Source organism: Engystomops pustulosus, chromosome 8 (assembly GCF_040894005.1).
Source record: "Engystomops pustulosus chromosome 8, aEngPut4.maternal, whole genome shotgun sequence".
Taxonomy (NCBI): Eukaryota; Metazoa; Chordata; class Amphibia; order Anura; family Leptodactylidae; genus Engystomops; species Engystomops pustulosus.
Genome location: NC_092418.1, coordinates 39,269,822 through 39,284,943, shown reverse-complemented (window position 1 = coordinate 39,284,943; position 15,122 = coordinate 39,269,822). Strand labels below are relative to the sequence as shown.

General features: G+C 44.3%; 1 protein-coding gene across 6 annotated transcripts in view; it reads left to right on the top strand.

Annotated features, from left to right (window-relative positions):
* CLEC16A (C-type lectin domain containing 16A) overlaps positions 1–15,122 on the top strand; it is a 147,756-nt gene that overhangs the window by 98,703 nt on the left and 33,931 nt on the right. For 5 of the 6 annotated variants that reach the window (XM_072120713.1, XM_072120715.1, XM_072120712.1 and 2 more), the window contains exons 19-21: positions 4,034–4,185; positions 4,993–5,197; positions 14,957–15,121. In XM_072120713.1, coding sequence (XP_071976814.1) covers positions 4,034–4,185; positions 4,993–5,197; positions 14,957–15,121 — 522 coding nt within the window. The remainder of the gene's footprint in view (positions 1–4,033; positions 4,186–4,992; positions 5,198–14,956; position 15,122) is intronic. The other variant, XM_072120717.1, reaches the window with a different exon arrangement.

Sequence of the window (15,122 nt, the reverse complement as noted above, 5' to 3'; positions counted from 1 at the left end):
GATAAATCGCCCCTAAATGGAGACTGATACTATTATAGTAGGTAAAGAAAGTGGTTAGGGCAACAAAACTTCCAGGATCCAGACGGTAAATCATATATACAGAATTCTTTTTATTGGAAAAACCGGATTTGCTGACTTTCTAAATGTTGTTTAAAACGGCTTATGTTTTTAAGGATGATTTGTTACTGGGTTACACCACTCCATATGGTCCAGGGATATTCAGCGACTGCACCTGGAGGTTCAAAGACCAGTTTTATTTCTATGCCATTTTTTGTTGTCATAGTAGTAGATGTACAGTATCTCAGCAACGTGTATGTAAACCAATTGAATGGCAGACCATGTAATGTGATAGGTCCTCAGGAAAGATGGGATCTGGGAACACACGTAAATAGAAGGGTGTTGTCTTCCTGATACAACTCTATACAGTTCCCTGTGAAGAAGTTTCTCGTCATCTATAAGGTTGGATCTTTGCTTTGTCATAAGCTACAATGATGATTTCTAGGACCTTCTTTGGTTTTTCAAAGTAAGCAGATTCATAGTAAGCGCTTTAGATACTACAAAATTCTAGAACTGGCTTCTATGAATTACTCCATAATATTTTGTGAATACTATATTGTAAGCTTCCGTCAGGAAAACCACTTGGCATGGATGTTTTATTGCACAAGTTTCCATATGAAGCGTGTTCTCCAGAATAGGACGACATAGGGAAGCCATTGTGTGCTGAGGTTATTTCTTAGGAAGAGAGGAACCTGTGGTTTCTGCAGAACTGCTCACAGCCATCATGTAGCACGGACTGCACACTTCTCTAATCTTCCCGTGTGGTATTTTTCACTAGAAATAATGAAAGTATTATTTCAGCTGAAATCCTTTTGCTCTTCATTTTATAGTGCCTGTATCAGTGCCCATAACCAACCCCTTATATCTGGGTCACCCCTTCACGGCTATATACATCCTAAGTGCACATGGAGAAAGGTTGTTTTTATAAACATTGAGACCGTGGCAAACGCCAAACACCTATATCTTTTGATCTCTAGAATCCTGTGTGTGGATGCTTCCCAGAACTAGAGATATCCACTCACATGGACGTGTACTTGCCCGGCCGTAGTCTGGGTGAACACACATTGGCGCGCTGCTCACAGCTTCCCTCTGCATAGATCACACCTCATGGACGTTTTTGCAGCTAAAGATAGAAACAACTATCTTTTGTGTGGGCGCAGCACGGAATGGTACCAAGCTCTTTCCGTCCGGAAAAAAATTTGATTTTTATATACAGCTTTCTATTTCATATTATCATAGTTTATACGGTTGAAAAACAGACACATGTCCATCAAGTTCAACCAAGGAAGGGAAGGGATTGCATGAGGAAGGGATTTAGGGAAAACAATTCTATATAACATAACCTTCAATGTTATTTAGGTGTAAGAGTATTTCTGAGTTCTGATTGTAACTTTGAGAGTATATATCTCTGATTCTGTGAAGCCTCCATACACAAGACATTCGCTTTGAGGAGTCTATGAAAGTCCTTCTCATAGGCATGAATGGGATACCCGGCTCCCAGCTCTCACATAACAAGCATGAATGTGCATAAGTAAGTAAGTGTGAATAAGTAGACCCAGGCCAATGGTCTCGACTGAACCAAAAAGGACAACCATGAAGTATAATTTTAAGAATTTTAACCCCACACACAAATATAAGCCATGCTTAACAATCCGGGGGAGGTAATTAAAATATATGTAATAAAATCAAATGTGGGTCTTCCTCTTTAAATAGATCATAGATTATAAACCTTTGGATGTGTCAAGTGTTATCATTACAATATGTCTTTATAGCATGTGTACATGTGGATTGCTGATGTAGAAAATACACTGTACTACATTCACACGACCGTATGTGGGACATGTATATACGTCCCCCATACACTTCTATGGCCTCACAGCGCCTTATGGGAGCGGTTCAGCACACATGTGGCACCGTACTGTTCCGTAGCCCGTAGAAAGATAGGACATGTCTTTCTACGGAATACGGCACCGTGCGCTGTGTATTCCTATGGAGAGGGGCGGAGGGGAGCTGCGGTCATCCCCTGCTCCTCTCACCGGCGCCGGTGTATGACAGCCGTACTATGGTGTGGTGGTCATACATTATGTGAATGTAGCCTAACATTGGTAGGTTCAAAAGTGGCTCAGAGCTCATGGCTTATTTCCTGCAGCGAAACTGCACATTGCAAAAGTTGAGATCGACAGTGAAAACTGCAACATAAATTGACATGAATTTGTGGACTCCAATAGTGGGTCACTGCACTACACAACAGTTTTCAGAATTCCCATGGAATTAGATAAGTTTTATGAATCCCTCTGCAGTGTACAGCAAACATCTTCATTCTGTACACAGGGAGAGATTTATCAGAAGTGTCTGAGGTAAAACTGTTCTAGTAGCCCATGTTACCAATCAGAGCTCAGCTTTCATTTTCCCATAGTTGTTTATAAAATGAAAGCTGAGCTCTCATTGGTTTCCATGGACAACTAGAACAATTTTACCTCAGAAACTTTGTTTGATTTTGTTTGAGACGACTGGCGATACCTTTCTTCCTATTACACTCAAATGAGTTAATCCACAGCAAAATAGATTCCTGGTCTACAGATTTTATTATGCATCTTCTTCTTATTTTTAAACTTGTATTTTTGTATCTTTTGCATAGTTTTTTATCTTTTATATAACACGTCCTTTATGTTGTTTGTATAGCGTGTGGGTGCAGTATGTGTCTGTTATGCATCAAACATTCACCAGAATTGTGGTTCATTTCATCCAGAGGAAGAGAGGTTTCCGAGCACTTAGTCCGCTTCTGCTGAACAAACTGCGAGCTACAATTGGTGGTTTACACTGAACCTTTTAATTAACATTATTGATCTCTGCAAGCCACCAAAGCAATTACAGTAAATGGGCTGTGAAGTTTCCACGCTTAGGATACAGCAGGCAGCGCTCCAGGAGTATTTACAGAATACACAGGATTGTATGTTACTAATGTATTTCCTGTGCCCCAGCAATTACACGGGAATTCACCCAAATAATTCATCACTGACTTATCTGAGCAAAGCTGAAGATGCTAGTTACATGAAAATGATCACCTTTTTTATACACGTATAAGTAAAATTGGAATATTGGTGGAGCTAAAACAGATATTAATAACCTGCTGTCTCTTGCCACAGTCTTAAATTGTGTCTTCCGGCACCAAAATCTTCATTACACATCTAGCCTCCCAAATATACCTTCTGTCCCTGTGCACCTGTGCTTTTTTATTCCTATACCTTTTCTATGGGGGATGTTAATAATTGAGTATATTGGGGGTGCATGGAAAGAAGAAAATGGGTACAGTAGCAGGTAGGGTCCATAAAGACTGGTCTGCATAAAGATTATAAATGAACTTTTCACTAAAGTGACAAATTGATGGGATATTGGAATATTATGTCCTGGATAATTATACACTGCAATTTTTTACAATTTTGTTACAAACGCCTTACAGCTGATCATTGCAGCCTGGGACGAAAGTAAAGCCTCTCTAGGGAGCTTCACAAAAAGTTATAGTGGGGAGAGAGGTCCTTCTGTAAGTTGGGTGTCCTTTAGTCGGGGTGCGCCTGTTTATGAAATTTTGGTCTTGGAAGAAACCCTCTCCATATCAGTTCTCTGCTGTCCATTTACTACTTGGATCCGAATTCACTGTGTAATAGAGTAGTGAGTGTAATGCAGACCTCTATGGAGACCACTTGGAGAAGATAACTCTCAAATAGATCTTAAACTTCAGTGTTGTTAAAACTTGCTAAAAAACTGCCAGAAATCTGCAAACAATGTACTGTTCCCTGATGAACCCTGAGCAGGCACATCTGAGCGCTAACTGAGCAGTTTAGCAGGCAGGAAAGGGCTAATAACTGGAGGCAGGAAAAAAACAAACTTTACTGGTTAAATTGTCATAAACTACAAGTAAATGAACAGTTGCTGAATGCAGATACATTGACCAAAAGATTCTTTATTTTTCTTTTAGATAACAGTGATTTAATAGCGTGCACTGTAATAACAAAGGATGGAGACCAGGTTCAGCGATTCCTGGCTGTGGACATCTATCAGATGAGCCTGGTGGAACCAGACAGCAAAAGACTTGGCTGGGGGGTTGTCAAGTTTGCTGGTTTGTTACAGGTCAGTAATGGGGGGATATGATTATTTTTGGGGAGTGTTATCTTTGCTGTGTAAATTTTAGCATGTTGCCATTACAACAATGCTAAAAATTGGACTTATCGGACTTAGAACGTCTTGAAGGAACCCTGGAAACTCCACTGAAGGCAGACGACTTTGTCTTTGACACTGTTGGCTTGGCCATGGGTGACAGGACATGCTTTGGCAAGTTAGTGGCCTTAACATTGCTAAGGATGTCACCTTTTCTACCCCTGTTCTACACCCAGGAAAACCCCTTTTTAAAGTAGGTGTGAACTTTTGGTCAACCCCTAATAGGATTTGCTATAACTGTGTAGTACTCCTAGGATTTTCATGATGTAGCTATAATTGTGGGGGAACCCAGCAGAAAATGTTTTCGGAAGCTAATGGTCTTTCCCAGTAATTAACCCCCATTACAGGGCCTTAAATCATGACTTGGTTGAAATGAATGAGCAGCCCGTGTAATGTATGGACACATTGGACCCTTGTCTCTTTCTTGCATAGCATATTTATTATCATAGTTTTATTTTTTTCCCCAAAAACTTTGCAATTCTTTCTCATTGGGTCGTCACTGGTATCGCAGTTCTGCCAAATTCATATAAACTTCCAATTACTGTAGTTGTACTTGTAGAAAAAAAAATGTAAATCTTCCTTGCTTGTCTGCAGCTACATCGTAATTTGAGGAATAATCTTGCATTGTTACAAATTGCATTTGTGTCCCGAAGAGAATAATCACCATATAATATGAAGCTATGAATAGTGGTGTTTTAATAGTAATGCGCTGTTTTCTAGGATATGCAAGTAACCGGGGTAGAAGATGACAGCAGAGCATTGAATATAACTATCCACAAACCAGCATCAACTCCACACTCCAAGCCATTTCCCATTCTTCAAGCTACGTTTATCTTCTCCGATCATATCCGCTGCATTATAGCCAAGCAAAGACTTGCGAAAGGGCGCATTCAGGCCCGAAGGATGAAGATGCAGAGGATATCTGGTAGGTGCCGTACACTTTGTCCTATCAGCTGTACATTGATTTTCAGTGCTATGACCTGATGATTGATGGCGTCCAATCTCTGGGGTTCTTCCTTTCATTCACAATTCGAAGCAAAAGCCTCTTCAGGAGCTATACAGGGTGACCAGCTATAGGGGGCTACAACACAACCCCTTATAAAGTGAATGTACTTTAAGTGTAGTGTGACTATCAACAGTCATCACAATGCTGGTAGTCTTAGGCCTCATGCACACGTCCAGATTTTTCCTTTTCGGTATTTATGGACCGTAAGAAATTGCTATGCAACCGTATGTGATTTGTATCCACAAAAAATACGTGTCTGACGCTCTGCAAACCCTTTGCCTCCTACCTGCATATCTCCATGGGAACCATCCACAAATACGGGACACATATGGCTCAATACTTGTGTGTGCCGTATGCAACCTGTATCTTTTATGTTTCTATAGACTTCTATGGGGCTAAACAGGTCCAGACTGGAAAAGAATAGGGCATGCTCTATATTCTGTGGACCGTATATATACGGACATATATGCAGAGGGAGGTACGGAGCTCATTTAGAGGACCTTATTTTACATTATATTCTATGGGACCGTGTTCCAGGTTCCAAATTTGCGTCTAGAACACTGTCCAAACATCTGGACGTGGGCATGAGGCCTTCGGAGTACAAGGAAAGGTTAGTAAGGAGGTTCTGGATCACACTTGTGACACAGGCCTCTGTGTTATCTTCATGATGACCACACGCTCAGCACTAATCTGTCTTATACTTTGTACTATCTCTGTGTATAGGTGTGTGTCAACCATTTGTCTTTCCTTGGCCTTAAAGGGGTTGGTCGCTTATATTTACCCTATTAAAATTTAAAAGACTCTAAAAGGGTAACTTGGACAACGCTTAAACCGTATAATATTATATAAGTTACCCTTTACAGGGAGTCTTATAGAAAACTTTAAGTGAGGCTCTCTATATAAAACTTACCCTGTTAAAGTTTACAGGTAAAGGACTGTGCAGTTATTACTGTATGCATGCCCCCTCCGTCATAACCACCAGTGATTGGTGGGGTGGATGTGCCTTCTAACCACTGATGTGGGAGATATGACAGAGGGGGCATGCACACAGTAATGGCTACACTGCCCCCTCTGCCGGAATCCAGCAGGTCATGGCCGCTCATCTGCCTATGTAGGGAAGAGGGGTGAAAAGCACTCACCCCTCCCCCGGTCCTGTGCTCTCCTGGGAATCCGATCCAGGCGAGCACACGGCAATGGGAATGAGACCTTCAGCTTAGGGGAACCATAATACACGGCCTTCTGGAGTTTTCTCATTCTGGCACAGCCCAAGTTATAGAAAAAATGCTTTTATTTTTGTGTGTTTTCATAAACTTTTTCCATTTTGTTTAGACCACAACTTTTCTCTGTTGCAATGAAGGGATTAGTTTTCCACATAAATAGTTTTAGAAGGACATTCCTTGAACAATTTCTTGGGGGGAAGGGTGAAGGATTGACTGATTTTGCCAAAAACAATATGTTTTGCTTAATCACAGTCACAGCTTGTGTAGATGAAGCCGAGTATTTTAAAGGAAACCTACCACTTGAAATGGCTGGTGCTCGGTGTTTTCTTCTTAAACCTGCCATTTCGAGTGGTAGGTTTCCTTTAAGATGACACTGAGCCTCATAGCTTAGAGAAGCCAGTAAAATTGCTTTAAGCCAAATACCCAGCCGTGCACTTGCGGTGAATCCACACAACACATTCAAATGAGATGTTCAAGATTAGAAAAAACGTGGCTGTTTTTTATTTATTTTTTTGTTATTAAACCGAATATCAGACCGAACTGGACTGAGCTGCCATACCATGTACAAATAGGTGTGCGCCATCTCAAAAGATGTTAAGTTTATTGTACAAAAATGCACTTCTATGTGACATGTTACAAATATTTTTTTTCTGTTTTTCTCTTCTTTATGTCTCACCGTCCCTTTAAGGGAAATTCCAGGTGAACCAGATTTTATAGATTATTCACATATAATTCTTAGAATACATCAAGTCATTGTGAATAATTCTAAGAAAACTGTCCCCAGCTATTAGAGTTTAATCCATTTTGATTTGCTGTGTCATGAATTATTATGAGTCATTAAATGTCCAATAACGACAGACTTTATAGAGCCGTAATAACTTAAGTTATAAAAGCCAATATATTGTCTGTCCCCGAGATGGCGTCTCATAATTGTAAGGGTTCTGTAAAAGCTGAAAATATTATATGTATAATAAAATCCTGGGAAATGCTATCAGAATAATCCGAGGCCTGGACATGGGCGCCACAGGATGAGGAGTCCTGAAGGGACTGTACAGCTAAGAAATAGGACTGGATATAAATAGGAGTAATGTCACATAAACCGTAGTAAGAGCTGCAGAATGTAGAGAGATTATCTAGATGCATTATTAGACACTGCTGCATAAATGACCCAAAGACCCATAGTGCTGCATACATGCAAAAACCCAAAGCAGGTATGTAAGGATTGGCAAGTCGACCCCCAACCTACAAACAGTACCTCCTTCTGTAATATGTATGTCCCCTTTTGCAGGAAGCAGTCTGGCAACACCACCTCCTGCAGTCAGTCTGTTCTCCCCACTCCTGCATCTGGTTCTCTGGAGATCTAGGAGGCAGGGCTGGGCAAGATGCATGGAGTGGGTGGGGTTACCAGATACATGGAGTGGGTGGGGCTGCCAGATGCATGGGGTGGGCGGGGCTGCCTGACTTCCGGAGGCGAGGCTGCCTGACTGCCTCCTACAAAAGAAAAAAGGATGATTTTTCATTTATGCTTTAACCGAGAAATATGCTAAAAACACAGCTTAAAAAAAAATATTAAGGTACCTGACCAGCTGGATTCAGTGTTTATTACTGCAGGACATGCTGAAACACCTGCCTATTTCATATGCAAAAATAATTTGTTTCTTTGACATTCACTCCGGCAGCAGTGGTCGTATCCAAGGACGCACATCCACTGGTTTTAAGGGACCAAATGACTAAATTTATGGGAAATGCTTAGCACTATGTTTTAGCTGCAGCTCCTGATTTGTAGTGTCAAACTCAGTCCCTGTTGTCCCCCCTCACTCCTTTCAAGTGGTGGTGCTGCCTGAAGTAAGAGACTCAACTCACCCCATGGCAGGTGTACCCTAGGATGAGGCCATTCTTCAGGCCATATTGGATCCAAAAAAAAATGTTATACATGTTATGCTTATGTTTGTGCAGCACAAAACAACTAATGGAAACACATGTAGAGTGGGTGGCAGAATGTGGATCATGTACCAATTTATTTTACAAAGAATACACCAATAAATACAGCAGTCATGCTGGCATCCACTTCACGTTGGATTGAAAAATATCCAACACAAATATTCCCTAATGCCCAAAGTTTTCTCCATCCAGTTCACCACTATTCCGTCACACTGCTGCACTCCATGGGTTCAGCTTTGCTCTTATGCGTCTATGATCTTTACACTTATTGGGCTTAAGGAGATTAAAAGGAGCCCCATAATTTCGGTACCCACCTTTACTTAACCCATAATAGATCTTGCTGTGCTGAACATCTGGGATAACTATAACCTATAATACAATAAATGATCACGACCTTTCTGCTCATGCGGATTATTTCAGCCGGAGACTTCTCCAAAGATACATTTTCTGTGAAATTAGCTTTTTTACCTAGCACATGGATTAGTGTAGTGTTTTCCTGTTAACCTTTTAACATTTCTGCCAAAAAACTGTAGGCAGATAGTTTACCTATTACATCATATTAGTCATGCACAGATATCTTGCCAATTCTGAAATCATTAGATAAGCTAAGTGTTGAGATCAGTTTGTAAATGTATTTCCTCTACCTATTTTATTATTTATTTCCCCATTCTGTAAACTTACTGACAGGTTCCCTGGTTTTCTTTGGAATTGGCAGTAGTTTAGTATGTGTAATAGCGAAATTAGGCAATGGAACATGGACGGATGAGAGTAGCTGAATTCTGTGTACAGCGCTAAGAACATAAATACATTGCGGCAGATTTATCAAGCTGTCTGAAAGTCAGAATATTTATAGTTGCCCGTGTCATTCGGCTTCCTGAAAGTCATAAGGGAGCTGCCTTAAAGGGTAGCCAACAGAGGCATTGTTTTCCTTGCCCCATCCTGGAAAACATATTTGCATATTTACCAGAATCCCCTAGTGGAGCATCAGTGACTACAAGTCTCCATAAGCAGAGCTTTTAGTTCCCAGCACATGGTGAATATATATATACTCCATGTATGGGGTCAGTGTCCTATTCATTTTACCATTTCCTCCTTTAAAGGAGTTCTACCGGCATTAAAATGCTAAACTGTTTCTTCTTGTCATCCCAATTTCTGTACACACTGCTGCCTGCTGATCCACCCTAGGGAAATTATTTCACATGGTTGCCAATCAAAGCCTGTTCTTGCGATTTAATTAGTAGAGAGTTTCAGAAATTGCCAAACATCTCACTCTCCTACCTCTGGCATTCCCATCCTTGCACCGCACTCTCCTACCTCTGGCATTCCCATCCTAGCACAGCACTCTCCTACCTCTGGCACTCCCATCCTTGCACCGCACTCTCCTACCTCTGGCATTCCCATCCTTGCACAGCACTCTCCTACCTCTGGCACTCCCATCCTTGCACCGCACTCTCCTACCTCTGGCATTCCCATCCTTGCACAGCACTCTCCTACCTCTGGCATTCCCATCCTTGCACAGCACTCTCCTACCTCTGGCATTCCCATCCTTGCACAGCACTCTCCTACTTCTGGCATTCCCATCCTTGCACAGCACTCTCCTACTTCTGGCATTCCCATCCTTGCACAGCACTCTCCTACTTCTGGCATTCCCATCCTTGCACAGCACTCTCCTACCTCTGGCATTCCCATCCGTGCACAGCACTCTCCTACCTCTGGCATTCCCATCCTTGCACAGCACTCTCCTACCTCTGGCACTCCCATCCTAGCACAGCACTCTCCTACCTCTGGCACTCCCATCCTAGCACAGCACTCTCCTACCTCTGGCACTCCCATCCTAGCACAGCACTCTCCTACCTCTGGCACTCCCATCCTAGCACAGCACTCTCCTACCTCTGGCACTCCCATCCTAGCACAGCACTCTCCTACCTCTGGCATTCCCATCCTTGCACCGCACTCTCCTACCTCTGGCACTCCCATCCTTGCACCGCACTCTCCTACCTATGGCATTCCCATCCTTGCACCGTACTCTCCTACCTCTGGCACTCCCATTCTAGCACAGCACTCTCCTACCTTTGGCACTCCCATCCTAGCACAGCACTCTCCTACCTCTGGCACTCCCATTCTAGCACAGCACTCTCCTACCTCTGGCACTCCCATTCTAGCACAGCACTCTCCTACCTCTGGCACTCCCATCCTTGCACAGCACTCTCCTACCTCTGGCACTCCCATCCTTGCACAGCACTCTCCTACCTCTGGCACTCCCATCCTTGCACAGCACTCTCCTACCTCTGGCACTCCCATCCTTGCACAGCACTCTCCTACCTCTGGCACTCCCATCCTTGCACAGCACTCTCCTACCTCTGGCACTCCCATCCTAGCACAGCACTCTCCTACCTCTGGCACTCCCATCCTAGCACAGCACTCTCCTACCTCTGGCACTCCCATCCTAGCACAGCACTCTCCTACCTCTGGCACTCCCATCCTAGCACAGCACTCTCCTACCTCTGGCACTCCCATCCTAGCACAGCACTCTCCTACCTTTGGCACTCCCATCCTAGCACAGCACTCTCCTACCTCTGGCACTCCCATCCTTGCACAGCACTCTCCTACCTCTGGCACTCCCATCCTTGCACAGCACTCTCCTACCTCTGGCACTCCCATCCTGGCACAGCACTCTCCTACCTCTGGCACTCCCATCCTTGCACAGCACTCTCCTACCTCTGGCACTCCCATCCTAGCACAGCACTCTCCTACCTCTGGCACTCCCATTCTAGCACAGCACTCTCCTACCTCTGGCACTCCCATTCTAGCACAGCACTCTCCTACCTCTGGCACTCCCATTCTAGCACAGCACTCTCCTACCTCTGGCACTCCCATCCTTGCACAGCACTCTCCTACCTCTGGCACTCCCATCCTTGCACAGCACTCTCCTACCTCTGGCACTCCCATCCTTGCACAGCACTCTCCTACCTCTGGCACTCCCATCCTTGCACAGCACTCTCCTACCTCTGGCACTCCCATCCTTGCACAGCACTCTCCTACCTCTGGCACTCCCATCCTAGCACAGCACTCTCCTACCTCTGGCACTCCCATCCTTGCACAGCACTCTCCTACCTCTGGCACTCCCATCCTTGCACAGCACTCTCCTACCTCTGGCACTCCCATTCTAGCACAGCACTCTCCTACCTCTGGCACTCCCATTCTAGCACAGCACTCTCCTACCTCTGGCACTCCCATTCTAGCACAGCACTCTCCTACCTCTGGCACTCCCATCCTTGCACAGCACTCTCCTACCTCTGGCACTCCCATCCTTGCACAGCACTCTCCTACCTCTGGCACTCCCATCCTTGCACAGCACTCTCCTACCTCTGGCACTCCCATCCTTGCACAGCACTCTCCTACCTCTGGCACTCCCATCCTTGCACAGCACTCTCCTACCTCTGGCACTCCCATCCTAGCACAGCACTCTCCTACCTCTGGCACTCCCATCCTAGCACAGCACTCTCCTACCTCTGGCACTCCCATCCTTGCACAGCACTCTCCTACCTCTGGCACTCCCATCCTTGCACAGCACTGTTCTACCTCTGGCACTCCCATCCTAGCACAGCACTCTCCTACCTCTGGCACTCCCATCCTTGCACAGCACTCTCCTACCTCTGGCACTCCCATCCTTGCACAGCACTCTCCTACCTCTGGCACTCCCATCCTAGCACAGCACTCTCCTACCTCTGGCACTCCCATCCTTGCACAGCACTCTCCTACCTCTGGCACTCCCATCCTTGCACAGCACTCTCCTACCTCTGGCACTCCCATCCTTGCACAGCACTCTCCTACCTCTGGCACTCCCATCCTTGCACAGCACTCTCCTACCTCTGGAACTCCCATCCTTGCACAGCACTCTCCTACCTCTGGCACTCCCATCCTAGCACAGCACTCTCCTACCTCTGGCACTCCCATCCTAGCACAGCACTCTCCTACCTCTGGCACTCCCATCCTTGCACAGCACTCTCCTACCTCTGGCACTCCCATCCTTGCACAGCACTGTTCTACCTCTGGCACTCCCATCCTTGCACAGCACTGTTCTACCTCTGGCACTCCCATCCTAGCACAGCACTCTCCTACCTCTGGCACTCCCATCCTAGCACAGCACTCTCCTACCTCTGGCACTCCCATCCTAGCACAGCACTCTCCTACCTCTGGCACTCCCATCCTTGCACAGCACTCTCCTACCTCTGGCACTCCCATCCTTGCACAGCACTCTCCTACCTCTGGCACTCCCATCCTTGCACAGCACTGTTCTACCTCTGGCACTCCCATAGATGGTGACTGGGATTGCCAGCGATTTTCCACAAAGTTAAAAAGTGACTCCTGTTCTTTGGATTTCTGGGGTCCTTTTTCCTAATCGGTGGAGGTCCTCACTGATCAGTTTATCCACTACAGTGTGGATAGGGGATAACTTAAAATGTTTGTACAATCTTGTTACAGTGTATCGGTAAGTATCCAACTGCTGGGACCCCAAGCATCATGGAGAATGGGGATCCTGTTCTCACTAATTGACTGACCCACAGATTGAGCACTTGTCCTTCCCTCTCCAATCAGTTGTATAGTAACATCTCCGACCCTCCCATTCACTCCCATTGAGTGTCTGACATATCCAAGCGCTGTTCTTTGAGTTTTCTGGCACTCTCTTAAAGGAGGCATGCTTGTCCTGCCACTCTACCCATTGGTGAGAACAAGTCCCTGCTCTCCAGATTGCTGGGGTCCTGTTGTCATGACTGATGGGGGTCCCTGCAGTCGAACATTCACCAATCAGCTTGTTATTCCCTATCCGCTGCATAGGGAATATCTCACATAGTCCTTACGACCCCTTTTAAAGAAGTAAATTTTAGAATTATGTAGTACATGAAACTTTGGCTATACTGGTAAGCACAAGGTGGGGATCAGTGCCAGGCAGCTGCTACGTAAGGAGAAATCTTGAGGTTCTGTAAAATCTGTGCTTTTACACTATCTAGTATTTACACAATTGTGTCGATGCTTGTAAGATAATGCGGCAGAGCAAGCAAAAGGAACCTAAACAAATAAAAAGGAAGTGAAGTGTTTCTCTTATATTGTAAAGATTTACTTTTGTGTATATACACCCGATTTACTGTAATGTGGATGATTTCCCAGTAATTCCAGTTTTGTTTTTTGTAACTTGGAGAAGTGACCTCAGAGCCCTGACCCTTCTCGCCTTTTATTATAAATGCTTTCACTTTGATGAAGAATTGGCCAGTAGCCTACAGGATTATAAGAAACCGAAGATTTAATGATAGTGGCTGTAATTACTGCAGCATTTGGCATACGGCTACATGTGTACTTGGTCTAGTTTTACCAATTTTGCACCATTTCTTATATGCACTTTTAACGAATCCTGTTAGGTCATTACTGCTGCCCTATATGAATGTCTGTTTGTGTGGGTATAACATTTGGTGCAGGGTTTTTGAGCATAAATGAGAGTAAAGCCTCCTGCACATTACTTTGGATGTATGCTAGCCTTTAATACCTATACCTAGCACATAACCCCATATATTTCTATTGCTCAAACACACACGTGTGAGAGACGACTGCCCGAGCCCAAAAACTAAGAGCGGGTCCTATTCAGCTCATGTCAACGCACAACGATGACAAACGGCCACTTGGGTCCGTTATTGGCGGGCCGTGAACAGGCACAGGATTCAAGAGACCATAAGGCTACGTGCACACATTGCGGATTTTACTTGCAGATTTTGGTGCAGACAATCCACCGCGTATTATAGCAGCATTGACATGAATGTGATTTGGGAAAAAGTCATGTAGACGATGAAGTTTTTTTTCCCCGGTACAGAAATTGTTGCTCAGTGTAAGATATAAAATTATTATCATGTTACTTTTCTTTTGCGCCCACACAGGTTTTTGCATGTGTTTATTTGGGGGGAGGGGGGAGGGGAAATCTGCATTTAGAAATACATCACTAAATGCAAGATGGAAAATGCACAAAAACGTATTGGATGCAGATTAATATGCGGATTTTCCGCAGGACAGTGAGTCTTTTATCACCTAACACATAGGGGTTGACGACTGTCGGAAAACTTTCCCTTTCCCTGTGTGTTTATGTAATCATTGCGCGTGGGCGGCTTAATCCGGGCTCCTCATACCTTTCCTAGGAGAGTATCAGATCTACTCTGTGTCCAGAAATTATTTCCCTGTTTTGCTTTATACGTTATTCTCAGAAAGGGCAGCAGAAATTGTCAACCATGTGTCCTTTTAATGCGATTTGAGCTATTAAGCCAGATCATAGTTGAGTGATGTGCCACTCCTTTATTAACATGCCCTAAATCTGGTCAAAATGTTTTTCTAATCCAATCATTTTTAATCTGTTTTAATAACAAATGTGTAAATCGACACAACATTAAAAAACAAAAACAAACCCTCATCATTACCACTTTCCACGCCTTGACTGGTGATGATGGTAATTGCCATTTTTCTCACCTTTTTCCAGCTCTTTTAGATCTTCCTGTCCAGCCATCGAAAGAAGTGATGGGTTTTGGACATGGCACTTCATCAGTCCAGCATCTGCCCTTCCGGTTTTATGAACAATCTCGCCGTGTTGGGAGCGACGTCACTGTACAGCGTTCTGTCTTTGCGTCAGTTGACAAAGTACCAGG